This window comes from Rana temporaria, chromosome 1 (genome assembly GCF_905171775.1).
Source record: "Rana temporaria chromosome 1, aRanTem1.1, whole genome shotgun sequence".
Classification (NCBI taxonomy): domain Eukaryota; kingdom Metazoa; phylum Chordata; class Amphibia; order Anura; family Ranidae; genus Rana; species Rana temporaria.
The window spans coordinates 292,782,495-292,801,282 of record NC_053489.1 but is presented as its reverse complement, the minus strand read 5'-3'; the positions used below and the strand labels follow the sequence as shown (position 1 = coordinate 292,801,282).

The window sequence follows — 18,788 nt, the reverse complement described above, 5'->3', positions numbered from 1 at the left end:
AGAACATCCCCAATGATTCTTTTCTTGGGTGCCCCGGCGGCACTTTAGGCCCCTCCTCTTCATCGGGTGCCCCCATGGAGAGCTGCTTTCTATGAGGGCAACCATGCAGGTGCGCTCACAAATCCAGCTGCCGTGTCCATTGACACAGACAGCAGAACTTGGCACTGCCCCCTGCTCTCAGGTCACTGTATTTGATTGACAGCAGAGGGAGACAATGGCTCCTGCTGCTATCAAACTATCCAATGAGGACAGAGACAGCGGCTGGAACCTCTGGGCCTGTGATCATGGCTGGAACGAACAGATTCAGGTAAAAGGGGAGGGGGGAGGCAGCTGCAGCACAGAAGGTTTTCACCTTAATAGAAAGAATGCATTAAGGTGAAAAACCTTGAGACATTACAACCCCTTTAACTATGAGCTCTTAACTTTAAAAAAGCTTGCCAATGAAGTGTATCATATATCTCTATACTTTCTTGATTTATATTGTTAGATACTATATATTCTTATATTTATACTTATCCTTTGAGGTTTCTTGCAAATTTGAGGCTGCATTTCTGCAAACAGAGTTGGAGATTTGGTCAGTATCAATGTCGTCCTCAATGCTGAGAAATACAGCTAGATATTTATCCATCATGCCATACCACCAGGAAAGCATGTCATTGACCCAAACTTATTCTGCATCAGGACAACGACCCCAAACATGCAACCAATGCTATTAAGAACTATCTTCAGTGGAAGTGTAAAGAAGAATAAGGAGTCTTGAAAGAGTTGGTTTAGATCCCACAGAGCCCTGATCTCAACATCAAGTTTGTCTGGGATTACATGAAGAGAGAATGAATTAAGGCTGCCTTCATACACAGGAGATCTGTGGTTAGTTCTCCAAGAAGTGTGGAACAACCTACCTGTAGAGTTCTGTCAAAAACTATGTGCAAGTGTACATAGAAGAATTGAAGAACCAATGCTGTTTTGAACGCAAAGGGTGGTCATAGTAAATTTTGATTTGCTTTTGATTTCTCTTTTGTTAATTGATAAAAATAAACTATTGCCACTTCTATTTCTGAAATAATTTTAAACTTACAGCATTTTTCCCATCTGCCTAAGGTCCCGTACACACGGCCGAGGAACTCGATGTGCCAAACACATCGAGTTCCTCGGCCAGTTCAGCCCTGAAGCCGCCGAGGAGCTCGGCGGGCCGAGAGCTCCCATAGAACAACGAGGAAATAGAGAACATGTTCTCTATTTCCTCGTCGAGCTCCTCGTCGGCTTCCTCGGCCGAAAGTGTACACACGGCCGGGTTTCTCGGCAGAATTCAGCCAGAAACTCGGTCGGAAGCTGAATTCTGCCGAGGAAACTGGTCGTGTGTACGGGGCTTCAGACTTTTGCACAATACTGCACATGGCATATTTCTCAGGGGAAGCATCATTTATGTAATGTGTTATTTCTATGTATAGTTTGTAATTATCCATTTAGATTGGGAATACATTTTTATTCTCTTATCTCACTGCTGATTAAAAAAAGTTTTTGTTTTTTTAGTTACAATTGGTAGAGAGCAAGAGCTCCTGCTCTCTAGCTCCCTTGTTACCTCCACCCACACTCGCTTCCAGGACTTCTCTGGAGCCTCTCCTATGCCCTAGTATATCCGGTCAGCCCCTACGCTTTGAGTGAGTAACTTGTATAGGGCTACAAATGAGAACTGAATCGCCTCAAGGCGCTTTGTATCCAATGTCGTCCAGATCCTTCAGAAGAGGTGGGTCTTAAGTTTTTTCTGAAGGCCCGATGGTTTTCTTCCATGCAGATGTTCATGGGTAGAACGTTCCATAGCCGTGGTCCTTGGACTGCGAATCTTCGATCCCTAAAAACTCACTTATTCAGGGACACCTACCCCACCTCTCCACCTAAGAACTGTACCCTAGTCACCTCCATTATATCAACCCTTGCAGCTATTACCTTGTGTGCCACCTCCCCCTCCCTTTAGATTGTAAGCTCCATGGCCCTCATATTCCTTCTGTATTGAAATGTACTGTCCCACCGCTTTGTAAACTGTTGGCGCTATATAAATCCTGTATAATAATAATAGTTATAATAATGTGATCTAGACTGCCTAGGCTGGGAACTGTGTAACATTTGTAGTAAAAATGTTAATGATAGGTCTACTTTAGCTATAAGACAATATGGGTTATTTGAAATAAATAAATAATGATAAGCGCATCTGCCTACATATAAATAACAAAGCGAGGGTCTTTACTTAAAGCGGAGGTTCACCCTAAAAACAAGTATATACCATTCCATCCAGCATACTGCCGACATGTACAGTAGGCTGTTTTTTTTTTTTCCGCTGTACATACCGCTGTATAGATATTTTCCCCCCTGGCTTCCGGGTAGTGGATCCCGCGGGAGTGGGCGTTCTTATTCAGAGACTAAGTGATTGACGTGACAAAAGCTTCCCTCTGGAGCATAATGCACATCACCAGTTTCCGAAAGAAGCCAAACTTCTATACAGCGCCTGCGCACCGACGTTCGGCTTCTTTCGGAAACTGGTGACACGCATTATGCGCCGGAGGGAAGCTTTTGTCATCATGTCAATCACTTAGTCTCTGAAAAGGAACGCCCACTCCCGCAGGATCCACTACCCGGAAGCCGGGGGGGGGGGGGGAATATCTTTACAGCGGTATGTACAGCGGAAAAAAAAAAAAACAGCATACTGTACATGACGGCAGTATGCTGGATGGAATGGTATATACTTGTTTTTAGGGTGAACCTCCGCTTTAACCAATATGGGTTATTTGAATGACAGGCACCCTTTAATACCAGAAGTCCATGGGAATGTTACAAAAACACTTTTAAGAGATTTTTTAAACTTACTTTTCTATACTGTGCTGTAGAATTGCTAAATAATAGGTTTGTAAAGATTAAATTCTCTTTCTTAACTCCTGGTTGGTCTTTATGTCATTCCCATATTCACAGGATGTAACTACTGATCTGCATTCTCTCTATTCTTACACAAGTTCATGTTATTTTGCATCATTGCCAAAAGCAGAATTGGCAGCAAATAAAGCCCAGTGTCAGGCAGAAGGGACTAAGAAATTTCACAAGTGGTTCCTACAGGTTCCCGGTGGCCACTTTGAGAACAGATAATCTGCAAAGATCTGCGGGTGTATGGCTAGTTCAAGTGTTTATTAAGACCTGGGATTGAAATGTTTTGTGTAGATGACAGGTCCTCTGAACCAAACATCAGCAAGTTATTTGTTGTGCCACATAATTTTATTGGACCCTGAAATAATTATTACAGCATTGACATACAGTTCTTCTTGTGAGTTCCAGCATTGTTCGTTATAAACAAACATAAACAAACAAAACACTTCTCTGTATTATTCTCCACAAATGTTCTGGCAGAATTCTGCCTTAATTTAATTGTGGTCGCTCAACTACATCTTGGCAGCCTCTGACAATATAACTCAGTTTGGAGATAATGTGTTTGCAGTGTCTGCCCATTGTTTGGGAATGATTACATAGTTCTTTTTATCTATATCTACACAATTAAAAAAATGCGTAACTGATGTTAAACTTTGATGTCACCTTGAGTAAAATTGCTAAATGAGAACAAAACTGCTATAAGGACACCATCCATTACTCCTACATAAAACACATGGGTATCTCTAAGACTTCAAATAAAAGCTGTGATTGATTGTGTGTTGGGAACTGTAAGAAATTGTTTTAAGTACAGTTCTTTGTTTCCAAAAAGACACTTAACATAGGACATGTTAGGCACATTTCTCCAATGTGTGAAATTCTATTGTGTTAATATGTTTTTTGTTTCAGAAATAACTAGTTGTTAGCAGTAGAAAGTGCACATTACATCCTACCTTTCCTATTCTGATAGTGGAAGTCTCATGCTTTGAATGCCAAATAACTGGGCTTGGCTAATGGGCATGGTCAAACCCATACAGTACATGGTCAGATTGTGGGTGGGATGCTGTTGACTTATAAGTAAATTACCAGATCTCCAGGAGTTAACCCCTAAATATAAATCAAGAAAGTATAGGTGCATTTCATTGGCAAGCTTTTTTGACAGCTCAGGTTTTTGGTTCATGTTTTTCACACAAGGTTCATTCAAAATTCACACATTTTTCTAATTGGAATATATTTGGTTGATTTACTCTGAAAATTGACTTTTTGAATTTGCAAGGAAAGTTGCACTTTGCATGGGAATTTTACCCACAGTTTAGTGAACGACGTGACGCTCTGCTGATTTCCATCTTTCAATCATATGCAAGCAGAAATATGATTTGTTTATTTCCTTGCACATGATTGGGTATTCTTTGCAAAGTGACATTTCACCATATTTGCTAAGCTTTGAGGAACTTCCCCTTGCAAAGTACAACTTCACTTGCAAAGTGAACAACCTATTTGCCTTTAGAAAATCAACCCCAACATGTACAGCCTGGGTGAAAGTTGTTTAAATCTTTGGTAAACACATTTATATATCGACCTCATCCCTTGCAAAATTCTGCTGTCTTAAGTTGGCCATGGATGGAAAGTTTTTCTCTGCGTTATCAAAACCTACATAGCAGGTCCATTGTATCCACCTAAATACCTGATTAACCATCAGCACAGGTGTGTCAAGCAGCGAGGCTGTTAGTATCCTCCAAACTATTCAGATCACAAAACAAATCATAATAAATTAAAAGATGGATATGGCAGACCTGCCAGTTATGTTTTGATAAAGTATTTTGTAGTGTGAAACATGTCAACCTTTTGCCTCCCCTGTCTGCTATTTTTGGTGCTTTTTATAAATTAAGTGCTACAATAAAGTCGATTTTAGCAATTTATGTTTGGGTGTGCAGTCATATAATTTTTTTTCTATGAAACTGGATATACCCAAGTTGATTGCTCAATCAACTTGGGTACATTCAGCCTGCCCATGCATGGTTTGAATCTCGGCCGGTCCCTGCTGAACTGTCTATGACCAGCTTTACTCCACCATGTCACTGGATGTACTATTATTCTCTAGATAAGTATTCCCTTAGTTTCATATGTAGGAGGTAATGAGCATTGCTTAAACCAAACTTTTGAAGCAAAATATATTGAAAGTACCAGCAGCTTTGGTTTAATCCCTTCTCACTTACCACATGCATATATGTTGCAGAATGGGGGTAGGCTTTAATCTTTGGCTGACACTAGGGTTGCACCAATACCGATACTAGTACTAGCTCAGTGCCGATACCAAGCATGAGGGTGACCGAACTGAGGCAGAGGCTGGCCCAGGAGCCAGAAGAGAAGTTAGATCAGGGCTGTGCAGGGGACTCCCTGGATCATTGGGTGACAGGTTATTGTTCCTCGCTGTCATAGCACCAGGGAGAGGGACGGGGCCTGATGGGACCATTCAATGCATGTGGGGGTGGCTTTATCATATACTCCTCACCACCACAGGGCTTTCCCATTCTACCCCCCCCCCCCCCAGGTCTATTTATTAGTTGAATATCATTAATCAGGATGGTGGGGATTCCAAAAGCACACTTAACATTGTGTCTGCAGGGAATGTGGCACTCAGCCCTGACAAGGGCATACATTGCGTATTCTTCTTTTCTTTGCAGGGAAAAATATTCAACTGCAAAGAAGTAAATGCTGCTTATTAAAGCTACGGTATTTATACCCCGACCAGCCATAACATTGTCACCACTGACAGTAGGGTTGTGGTGCCAATGCCGAGCATTTGCACAAGTACTTGTACTCGTGCAAATGCTCTGATGCTTAATCCGATACCTTCAGCTCTTCAGCGCCGCATGACATTAAACAAGTATTGTTAATCTGTATTGGCAAAAGTACTTGAAAAAAAATATTGGTACTTGTACTCGGTTTTAAAAAAGTGGTATCGGTGCAGCCCTAGCTGACACATATGTGCCTACAGCCTAATGCTGATTTTTGCTGGGAGACCACTCACTTAGTACCCCCAGAATTGTGATTGTGCTGTTACTGACATCTCCCAATCACGGTTTACAGTCAGGAGCCAGTAGGATGGGCTACTGATCATGACACAGTCACAGTGACCCCTGGATCCAGACCCTGCCTACCGGCCTCTAGTATTAAAGTGGTTCTTAAGCCACTATAGTATAGCATGCCATACCCTCTGTAAAAAAAACATTATGTGTCCCAGTGCCTGTGCTGTATAAAAAAGATGCTGATTTCTACCTATTTCAGAGTGTCTCCCAGCGCTCACGTGACTCCTCTGCTCTCTCCCCAAATTACAGCACAGAGACACTTAATGTTATTTAACAGAGGGGATGGCATGCTTATACTATAGATATAATAGCAGCAGGAGGGGAGGAGTGAATGGAGCTGACAGGCAGGGAGAGGGGAGGAGGACACAGGAGAGCAGAGAGGAGAGCAGAGAGGAGAGAAGCGGATGATGGAGGAACGTAAACTGACCACGGTGTCATGATAAACCATTGTCAGTTTACAGGGTTGAGGGTAAAGCCAGTCAAGATCAGCCAGGTATTGCAGGTGACACAGGGGGGAGCAAATTACACAGCACAAGCACTGTACTGTATAACATGCTTTAAGGGAACAATTTTCGTTTTTGTTTTTAGGGTAACAGACACTTTAACCACTTAAGACCCGGACCTTTAGGCAGCTAAAGGACCCGGCCAGGTTTTGCGATTCGGCACTGCGTCGCTTTAACAGACAATTGCGCGGCCGTGCGACGTAGCTCCCAAACAAAATTGGCGTCCTTTTTTTCCCACAAAAAGAGCTTTCTTTTGGTGGTATTTGATCACCTCTGCGGTTTTTATTTGTTGTGCTATATACAAAAATAGAGAGACAATTTTGAAAAAAATTCAATATTTTTTACTTTTTGCTATAATAAATATCCCCCAAAAATATATATATAAAAAAAAAAATTTTCCTCAGTTTAGGCCGATACGTTTTCTTCTACCTATTCTTGGTGAAAAAAAGCGTTTATCGGTTCGGACAATTTTGACACATTTTTGGGACCATTGTCATTTTCACAGCAAAAAATGCATTTAAAATGCATTGTTTACTGTGAAAATTACAATTGCCGTTTGGGAGTTAACCACAAGGGGGCGCTGAAGGGGTTATGTATGACCTAATATGTGTTTCTAACTGTAGGGGGGTGTGGCTGTAGGTGTGACGTCATGGATTGTGTACCCCTATAAAAGGGATCACACAATCGATGACGCCGCCACAGTGAAGAACGGGGAAGCTGTGTTTACACACAGCTCTCCCCGTTCTTCAGCTCCCGGGACCGATCGCGGGACTCCATCGGCGATCGGGTCCGCGGGTGCCGCGGTCCCGGAGCTTCGGACCGGGTCGCAGGCGTGCGCCCGTGACCCACGGCTGGGCACTAGCACAGGACGTACCTGTACGTGCATGTGCCCAGCCGTGCCATTCTGCCAACGTAAATGTGCAGGAGGCGGTCCTTAAGTGGTTAATGGCCCGTACACACGTTCCGAATATCGGACGAAAACTGTCGTCTGAGGAAGAATCGTATGATAATGGATCGTTAGTACAGAGCTTTCGAGAGCAGATCACAACAATTCATCGATATTATTCGATCAGACAAGCACGAAAATTTTCCTCGTACGATACCAGATCGTACGATTTTCGTTTAGTCAGTACAAGTTGTCATCCAAAAATACAATACAAATACATTACAACACATGACATCACTTCAGATTTTTTTTTTTCTGTCGTACGAGAATTTTCATGACTTTAGTAACCTATTCAATTTCTACTTGCGACTACTAAGTGAAAAAAAGTCGTACGATCTGTCGTACGATATTCGGATCGTGTGTACGGGCCAGCTCTTGTCAGCAGAAAAGGGTTAGTTAATTAGTGTCTTTTTCTGTCATTATCTTTACTACATCATGTTTAGTGAGTGTAGTAGTGCTTGCTATATAATAAGCTATCAGGTGTGTGTATGCGTTTGGTGTATTAAGTATTGCAGTTGTCCTTATGTATGGTGCTAAATAACAGCTGTTTCCTATCTGAGATTATGAGACATATGTATGAACATTAACTCAGACTTGTGTTTTATACTGTGAGGGAGTGTGAAAGTCCTTATCTTCAAGCTACACAGGCCCAATTGATATAAATGTCCAAATGAGTACAGTTCCTGTTATTAATACAGATAAATGGATTTTTTTTTGTTATATTTATAACCATATATAACCAAGTCTTGGCCATGTTTTACATCACAACATATTTTTGCCATGCTGTGCTACCTACCTGATTTTCAGAGCATTGTTTACTTTCCAATGCTGAATCAATGATATTGACTAAAGGAACAGGGACAGTTCACTAGGTAAAAGTGAAACGTTCCCAGAGTTTAATAAAATGGAGTTGCGTTTCTCTCAAACAACCAATTATGTGCTAGCAACAATCCTGTTTTTTTATTATTGTTTTGCACATGATTGGGTATTCACAGTGAACACAGGTTCACTTTTTTACTCTCAAGATATTATACACTGTGAAAGTCTGTACTCCTTTAGTAAATCAACCTACGTATATTCTGAATGTAATATTAATAACATTTGTATTAATAATTAAAAATAGAGTTATATGAATATCTGCTTTTTTTATAGGCATATTGCAGCAAAAAAATAAGCAAAACATTTTTTACTGCTTAAATAAATACTGATATGTGTCACATCTGTGTTTTAAAATGCTATACTACAATTTTAAGTATAAAAAAAAATAAAAAATACTTATCCCCCTTAAATTAGTACCTAAACCGTATTTCACTGCCTGTCAAAAATCAAGATCTATTGCAACCCTGGAGCTCAACCTAAGAGCTGAAATAGACCAATTTGCATGTTCTATGGGCCTAGCTTCATAATGTTAATAACCAAGTACCTCTCTGTTTTAATAAGTCATGCTGATGTCATAGTTCTGATTATTTGTTTTTACAGGGAGTTCTGCCTATGGGCCACAGAGCAAGACTCAAGGAAAAGGCAGCTGCAACAATCTCATGGTCACTAACAGTCCAATGATGGTGCAAAGACTGGGCCCAATATCCCCTCCAGCAAACCAAGCAGCAACAGCTTGCAATCAGATCAGCCCCAGCTTTCAGAGGAATCTAAACCTCCAGCACTTAGCAATACCTCCATCTGATACCAGGTCTTTATAATAGTTTTTTTTTTTGTATGCAATGTAATTTGGAAATCATTTGTTATAGAATACAGTTCTTAGAAAGTAACAAGCAGACATCGAAACAGATCAGTGCCGCTCCAAGCCTGCAGTATCTCAAAGGTTTACACCCTGTATTCAGGTGCTTGGCAGAGATAGAGCACATCTCACTCCAAAATACAATGTGCCATGAAGGTACCACCACACACAGTATTCAACTCCAATATAAAGTAAAAGACCTGCATGCCATAACAAACAAATATGTCATGTTTCCAGCAATTCCACTTCCGTGTGGTACCACCAAGGACACTTGACTCATACTAAATGCGTTATGATAAATCTGATCACTCAAAAGTAAACCATGTACAGAAACATAAGCTAAAGTGATTGTATAGCATTGTTTTCTTTTTCTTAAAATAATAAACATGTTATACTTACTAGGTCCATGCAATGTGTTTGCACAGAGCAGCTTCGATCCTCCTCTACTTGGGTCCCCCGCCAGAGCTCCTGCCTCCTCCCCTTTGCCGGGTGCCCCCATAGCAAGCTGCTTGTCATGGGGGCACTCATGCATACTCACTCCCGAGCCACACTCTGAGCGTCCAAAAGACAGTGGCTCCGATTGACAGCAGTGGGAACCAGTGGCTCCTGTCTATTGCTGTATCTGAGCCAATTAGTAACGAGAGACCCGGGAGAGCTTTGGCTCTTGTGCACATCGTGGATCGTGATCTGTTCAGGGATATAAATATAGGACATGCTATAGAGAGAGCTGCATGCAGAAGTTTTTTTTTTTACCTTACTGCATAGAATGCAGTAAGGTAAAAAAAATATTCTGCCTTTACAAACACTTTAACGCAGGGCCTACCAAAACAATTTTCCAAGGCTCATGGAAGGCAATGTTTTTCGGAGCTCTTCAAAATTGCAGGTGAAATAATGAGTTTGCATCATTTACGCTGTGAATAATCAAGACAGTTTTGTAACTGCTAAAAGTCTGGAAACCATATTATTTTGGTGGTCCTTGAAGAATAGAGTTGAGAAACACTGTTGTAAGGAATGCTGGGCCCCAAGCCTAAATGTTTTTCTAAATGGTCTGAATGAAAACAGTGCCTTGGTTGTCTGCAACACCTAATCAGATTAAAAATGGCATCTTTCCACTACTGGCTGAGACAGTAAAAACAAGAATCTGGTGGCTACTCAGCCAATTTACTAATAGACACTTTTCAGATGCTTACAAGATCACTAAAAAGGCAAGAGCAGAATCATTGATGAGCATTTGTTACTGTGATATCTTTTGAGTCACACATGTTATTGCTGTCTGTAAGGACAGCAGAGGGTGCTGCAGAATAATGATGAAATAGATCTCTATGATTTGTTGTTTGTCAACCTAAACTTCTACTGTTAGTACCGTTAGTATTAATGACAACCAATTGCCATCACAGTCACAATATTTCAAGGCACAGCTCTATACCTGAAATGTAATTTCAGAAAGTGTTGCACTAGAATTTCCCTAACAAAAAGTAAATGTATTCGTTTTTTACGAATCCAAATTTTTTTTTTTGGTGCCTTCTACAGTGTAAAGACCTATTCTTCTGTAATCATGTTCTTTATACATCTACTTGATTTGTTGATCACTGATTGAAGTTAGGTTATATATACTAGTCCTTGTGTACTTAAATGAGGAGTGCTGGAATAAAAAAAATTAAACATGCATACTCATCTAGGTGGATGCAGCATCTGTCACCCACTAACTGAGCAATCAAAGACTGCTGATCGCTCAGTTTTTGGTCTTCACTGAGCAGAAAGCTAGAGATTTTCAGTCATCAGCTCTCTGCTCTGCCCTGCCGGGCTGTGGAGGGCGTGGGGGCTGGCTCAGGTTCTCAGCAACTCACTGAGAGGCTTTGCCCGCTGCCGCAGAGGAATCTGGGTGTATCTCGGCTGTAAAGTTGGGATCAATTCAGAGCTGAGTGATGTCAGCTAAAGCCTGCTGTTTGCTGAAAATGGGTCAGTGGAGAAGTACGGCCAAAAGAGCTTTTGCTCCGCTTCTCATTTAATGTACCAAATAATGGGTAAAGGTAACTTAAATGAGCCACTGTGGGTCATTACATGCGCAGATCATGAAATCTGAACTAAACTCCTCAAGCAAGGAAGCTGCCATCTTAGCCTCTATTTTGTCTGCAGTTACCATGGTGCTGCACATGTGATACATTATGCCCCAGTCAGTCAGTTGAGAGCTTAAGCAACGATGTCATACCTTGAATGTAACTGTTTTGGGGAACAGTTAATACAATAGGGTTAGTTCTGATTTACCTACAAGAAAAAATCAGAATATAGCATCTGGCATTACTATATGCTGTATATTCTGAAAATAAAGCTAAAATATGCAAATATAATACACAATGTTTAGTTTTGAATTGCTGGAATCTGTCTTTTGGGTCCCAACTATTATATTTACTTAGTGGACTGCAGTGAGTGCTCTACTCACTTCCTTGTAGCAAGCTCAAAATCCTATAGCTCTAAAAAAGTGAAGATTTCCTGTTTTATATGAAACATGCAGAAATGTTTAAACAGTACCCTGGAAAATCCCTCCTTACAAAAACAGTGTACCTCCTGGTATTTGAGAGGACCTAGGCACTCCTGTGCTTGCAACCTAATTGCTGTTTATTGCAGTGTGAAATCTAAGGCACTGCTGCCGCTGACTGCTAGTCTCGTGTTATTAGGTGTGAGATTTGGTAATGTCACTTTTGTGCTCAGTGTTCTCCTTGCTGGAGACTGTGAACTGAGGAAGAAAAGCCCTACCTCTATCAAGATGACCACCTCCACACAGAGGCGCAGGGCAGGGAAAGACATGGTAAGTCAGTAATAGGGAAAGGTCAGCTGCAGGGAGACCACAGGCAATACTGGTGACTAACCCTTTGCCCTCTATCGTTTTTGGGCACAGCTTCCAGAGTTCAGTTCCTCTTTAAGAGAATGAACAAATAAAAATGACAGAGATTTTATATTACATACTGTTGGGAGCAAAAAAAAATGGATCAAGTGTAAGCCCTTTTCCACACAGGCGGACTCTGTCGTTACGGAGTCCGCCGGCTCAGCGGGAGATCTCTCCGCTGAGCCGGCGGATAACAAGTCCCTCTCTGCTCACTGAGCGGACAGGGGCTTTTGCAGCGCTGCTGTCTCCTATGGGGAGATCTGATGAAAACGGACAGCATGTCCATTTTCATCAGATCTCACCCAATCCGATCCGCCATGGACGGATGGGGACGTATCGCCATCCGTCTGATTTTGGCGGATCGGGTCAGATGTCAGCGGACATGTCTCCGCTGACATCCGACGCTCCATAGGATTGCATGGAGCGGCCGTTCAGGTCTGCCGTCAAAACTGACAGGCGGACCTGAATGGTCCGATCGTGTGAAAGGGGCCTTACAGCAAAATACAGATGTTATAATAAAATATTTTATACAGTTCAGTCTTTTTTTTTTTCTTCGAGTATCTATTAACCAGTTCCCGACCCCCGCATGTACATATACGTCCACAATATGGCACGTACAGGCACATGGGCGTACATGTACGTCCTCGCCTATTAGCGGGTGGGGGGTCCGAACGGGACCCCCCCCGCTACATGCAGAGGTCGGGTCCGCTCGGGGAGCGATCCGGGACCACGGCGCGGCTATTTGTTTATAGCCGCTCCGTCGCGATCGCTCCCCGGAGCTGAAGAACGGGGAGAGCCGTGTGTAAACACGGCTTCCCCGTGCTTCACTGTGTCGGCGCATCGATCGCGTCATTCCCTTTATAGGGAAGACACGATCGATGACGTCATTCCTACAGCCACACCCCCCTACAGTTGTAAACACATACTAGGTGCACCCTAACTCCTACAGCGCCACCTGTGGTTAACTCCCAAACTGCAACTGTCATTTTCACAATAAAGAATGTAATTTAAATGCATTTTTTGCTGTGAAAATGACAATGGTCCCAAAAATGTGTCAAAATTGTCCGAAGTGTCCGCCATAATGTCGCAGTCACGAAAAAAATCGCTGATCGCCGCCATTAGTAGTAAAAAAAAAAAAAATAATAAAAATGCAATAAAACTATCCCCTATTTTGTAAACGCTATAAATTTTGCGCAAACCAATCGATAAACGCTTATTGCGATTTTTTTTACTAAAAATAGGTAGAAGAATACGTATCGGCCTAAACTGAGGAAAAAAAATGTTTTTATATATGTTTTTGGGGGATATTTATTACAGCAAAAAGTAAAAAATATTGCATTTTTTTCAAAATTGTCGCTCTATTTTTATTTATAGCGCAAAAACTAAAAACCGCAGATGTGATCAAATACCACCAAAAGAAAGCTCTATTTGTGGGGAAAAAAGGACGCCAATTTTGTTTGGGAGCCACGTCGCACGACCACGCAATTGTCTGTTAAAGCGACGCAGTCCCGAACTGTAAAAACACCTTGGGTCTTTAGGCTGCATATTGGTCCGGGGCTTAACTGGTTAAATTACACACTAATTATTACCTAACCCCTGGGAGCAAAACAATCTGATAATTTGCTTGAAATATGCAATTACTTATAGTCACAATCTTTATTATACATTACCAACTAACCAAGGAAGTAATTATTTTTGTGTAGATAGCCAATATTAACAAATGTGAGGCCTATCTATTTTTTGGGAAGGAGTAAAATTTCTGGGCCATGAGATAATTTTAAAACTTGGTGTTAACAATTATAGAGAGACTTTCAGATGTGAAAAGATTTTGCTGGGAGCCAACCTTTGTAATACATTTTTGATAATAAGCTTAAGCTGGTTTCAGTTTATTTTATTGCAGCGACAAGATTCTTCTGTAGGTGCTTCAAAGCTATTGGTACAATAAGACAGCTTGGAGAATAATTGAATAGCACTTATCTAGGCTGCCCTGCACTGATTACCCCTTTTATCTTCATTCTCCCATACCAAGTTGTATATAATAATTTTCTTATGTGTGAAGCAAAGACAGTTTTATAAATGACAGTGGGACATTGGAATCAGAGCTGCTTATGATTTACAGTAATTAGTTGTAATTTTTTATGTTTTCTTTGACTATGTACAGAGATATGTACAGAGATTAGCCACTTCTAATTATTATTGCACAGGCAGTATAGGAGTAGACAGGAATAGAAAAACCATCACGGTTTCACAAAAAACTGTCTGATTGTTGACTATATTGTTATTGGATGATCAGAATCCTCATAGTATGGTATGTCTCAAAAATGTCATGTTACCAAATTAAAATGTACCTTACAACAAGCAAATTGAAAATTCAATCTTTTTACAAATACAGCCACCTATGAATACAATTTATATATAGTTTTATTGATACACAATATAGATGTCTTGTATTTTATCTGTAAGATTGGGTTGATTGAGCCATATTAAATGTTCTAAACTGTGCTAAATTAACAACTTCAACCCACTCTGAGGTATATAAACAAGTGTCTTTTTTCAGCATAGCTTATTAATACAATGCTTTAAGCGTGAAAAGGAGACTACAGTTTCACACCCTGATTAAAACTGCAATTTATATATATATATATATATATATATATATATATATATATACACATACCCTATATTACCAAAAGTATTGGGATGCCTGCCTTTACCCGCATGTGAACATTAATGGCATCCCAGTCTCAGTCCGTAGGGTTTAATATTGAGCTAACAGCTATAACAGCGTCAACACTTCTGGGATGGCTGTCCAGAAGGTTTAGAAGTTTGTCTATGGGAATGTTTGACCATTCTTCCAGAAGCGCAGTTGTGAGGTCATGCACTGATGAGGACGAGAAGGCCTGGCCCGCAGTCTCCATTGTAATTCATCCCAAAGGTGTTCTATTGGGTTGCGGTCAGAATTCTGTGCAGGCCAGTCAAGTTCCTCCACCCCAAACTCGCTCATCCATATGTTTATGGACCTTGCTTAGTGCACTGGTCCAAATCATTTGGTGGAGGGGGGAATTATGGTGTGGGGTTGTTTTTCAGGGGTTGGGCTTGGCCCCTTAGTTCCAGTGAGGGGAACTCTTATGGCATGAGCATACCAAGACATTTTGGACAGGTTGGGGGTATTACAATTCTTTATTTTTTATTTTATTTTTTAGCAACCCTGTTGGGGGGCTTTGGTGAGATATCAGGGGTCTAAACAGACCCCTGACAACTCCCTTTTGAGACAGAAAAAGGCGCACAGATTCCCCAGTCCCTTTCTCTGCAGCCCCAGCTGCACTGAAAATGAATGGACAGGAGACAGAGGCTCCTGTTCATTCATAAACTAAAGCATCATGAACAGTTTACAATACTCAGTTATGAATGGACCGAGTCAGTGAACATTCAGAAAACGAAAGGAGCCGGTAAATCACATATCCATATAAATCTTTATCCTGACAGATCCACGATAAGGGGGGACCGGGGGAGGACAGAGGGGGACCAGAGGAGGACACACAGAGCCAGAGGAGGACCTGGGGAGCTGAGGGAGGACACAGGGAACAGTTGGGATGATCAGCCACCGATCTCCCTGTATAGTTTTCAGTAAAACAGCTGACAGCCGTGGGAGGGAGAGGAGGAGAAGTGGCTGTCAGATAATGTATTGAAAGCCACACAGGGAGATCAGTGCTTGTAACTGCCCGTACTGATCATCTGTGAGGCTGCCCACCTCCCCCCGCTATGCTGAGGACACAGGTATCGGATTAAGCATCAGAGCATTTGCACAAGTGCAAGTATTTGTGCAAATGCTCGGTGTCAGTGCAACCCTAGTGTTAAGGCAGGTGTCCCAATACTTTTGGTAATATAGTGTGTGTGTGTGTGTGTGTGTGTATATATATATATATATATATTTTTTATATATATACTGTATCTCTCTTTCACTATACATATATATATATATATATATATATATATATATATATATATATATATATATATATATATAATATTTTACAACTGCATTGTTACATTTGTAATTATTAAGTCTTTATCCTACGAATAAAAAATATAGAAACACAACAGAGACTCTTGAGTCTTGAGGCAAGCTTGTTCTGCAGTGATGCCTCTTTAGTTCACCCATGGTGCTTTAAAAGTCCTTTTAATAATACAGTAATGTTTATTTACAAAGATTATATATCATTAGAAACTGGATATTAAAAAGTTTGAAAATGTATATACTTAAAAACAGTCTATTAAAATAAAACCAACCCAAAGCTATTATGGTTTCTTTTAAAATTCCCATTATTGTAAGTGTTGTATATTTATACATAATATAACTAATTTAGACAGTTTAGAATTTGGAAATAAAACTTGTCCTCTGTTGCAGTATTGGCAGAGAGTCATGGGAGGGGTAAATTAAAATGTGTTGATGTTTGTTTAGTGGAGGGATTTATTCATCAAGGCTGATTAATTGAAAGTAATTTATGAGCAAGCAAACATTGTGTAGAATTTTGCTTTTTGACAGTTTTACTAATTTAGAAGGTATTGTGATCCATGAGAACTAACACTTTCCAATTTGAAGTAACTCTAACAATGTACAATATAAATGAGAATATAAATGTTTCCATGTATAAAAGATTTATTATGTTCACGAAAAAAAGAAAGGAACTAAATAGATCTTGTATTTTTGCCCCTCTAGGTCCCTAATGTCAAGAGAATCTCTTGCTTCGACAACTTTAAGCCTTTCCGAAAGTCATTCTACAATGAGCGTGAAACAAGAGTGGTCTCATGCATATAGGATCATTCCCTCTAATCATGGTTCACAGAACAGTAGTGAGACAGGTGATATGCTTAGCATTCCTCCAGGAACATCTATGTCTAATAATACTGTTACCAATCCATTGCCTTCATATTTATTTGGCTTAGAGAATAATTCTTCACCTTATCCTAGTCCAAGGCATTCTTCTCCAAGATCACATTCAGCTCGATCAAAGAAAAGAGCTCTTTCGTTGTCCCCTTTGTCTGATGGTATAGGAATAGATTTTAATACCATTATCCGAACTTCACCAACCTCATTAGTTGCATACATAAATGGCTCAAGAGCTTCCCCAGCCACTATGTCACCTCAGCCTGAAGTTTATGGGCATTTTTTAGGAGTCAGGGGAAGTTGCATTCCTCCAACATATCCTGGAATAAACTCTCAGAAAAGTCTTCTCGCCATCAGTGATAATGTATCCATTCCTGAAAATGAATATCAGCGAATGCAGCAGCTGGAACAAAGCAACTTACAAGCTGATGTTATGAACAATATGGTAGTTCGACATGGCATAGGGCTAAATGAAGGACAGACAATGGGAATTTTAAAGAGTGAAAGGATGGATGACTTTCCAAGTGGCACAATTGAAATGTCGTCACACACTTCCCTTCCCATAGCAGCTCCTTCTCCTCATCATGGCCCACCACCTCCTTATCATGCCCATCAACACATGCACCAACATGAATTGTTAAATCAATCCCACCAGCTATCTCTTCCACCTCCTGCACACGTTCCTCTACTTGAAGAGGAGGGAGAAATAGATGATTTTAATGGTAAGCACTGTTGCAGGTGGATTGACTGTAGTGCTCTGTATGATCAGCAGGAAGAACTTGTACGACACATAGAAAAGGTTCATATAGATCAGAGGAAAGGGGAGGACTTTGCTTGTTTTTGGGCAGGCTGTCCCAGAAGATATAAACCCTTTAATGCACGTTATAAGCTTCTTATTCACATGCGAGTCCACTCTGGGGAGAAACCAAACAAGTGCACGGTAAGTACTGAAAACTTTAATCAGTTTATGCAAGTCTTGTTTGCAAATAATTTTGTTCATTGCTTTAAAATATTCTGACTATCACAGATAGCGAAACATGATGCACTTTAGGCCAGAAGGCTAGTGTTACTTTGTTATAACCGGAAGATATTCATACTACACAGTTATAAGGCTCCTTGGTAATCTAAAAGATTCAGTTGCATTCACTAGATCTTCCAGGTGTTAAATGTGCTTATTGGCATCAATAATGTTTAATTTAGCTAAGAGACCACACTGGCTCGCTGAGAGGCTGAACAGGGTGTTAGTCCAAGCACCTGGCGGATCCAGACTTTACAGCCACGATGATGCGGAGCCTGGACTGACATCCGTGAATTAGGTGACATCAGCAGAGAGTGCACCGCTCTCTGCTGAAAACGGGTCACAGGAGTGCAAAACCAACTGCAGTTCTGTGACCCATAGGAGAAGTACAACCAAACAAGCTCAGGCTGGACTTCTTCTTTAATTCTAAAATGCACATTTTTAATATGCCATAGTCATGGTAATATCCATTTAAAGTTTAGATTTTTTTTAGCTAATTTAAATAGCAGTTTGTTAGACTCTCTTTAGCAAAAATGTGCACCATAATGAGCCAAGCAAATGTTGTGCATCTAAATACACACATGTAGTACTCACCTTGATTTTATTATTATACATTTTGATTTTACACTTTCTTTCAGTTCTTACTCCCGTTGCCCATTCTCTCTGTTTTATACTTACATGTCTTTCTTACCTAAATTGATAGGTATCGCTTTTATGAAAATGTTCTCAACAAAAAAAATCTAAGTTTACACTGGTTATGGCAAAAGGAATTTTTAGGTTTTATGGTTGTTTTTACTAAGGCAGGCAAAAACTTTGTG

General features: G+C 40.6%; 1 protein-coding gene across 1 annotated transcript; it reads left to right on the top strand.

Moving 5' to 3' along the window:
• Positions 1-5,226: 5,226 nt before the first annotated feature.
• On the top strand, positions 5,227-18,260 carry LOC120915348 (zinc finger protein GLIS3-like). Its single transcript, XM_040325803.1, has 3 exons — positions 5,227-5,323; positions 8,925-9,132; positions 16,785-18,260. Exons 1-3 carry the CDS (start codon positions 5,227-5,229, stop codon positions 17,968-17,970), a joined length of 1,491 nt encoding a protein of 496 aa, XP_040181737.1. The 3' UTR covers positions 17,971-18,260.
• Positions 18,261-18,788: the final 528 nt, after the last annotated feature.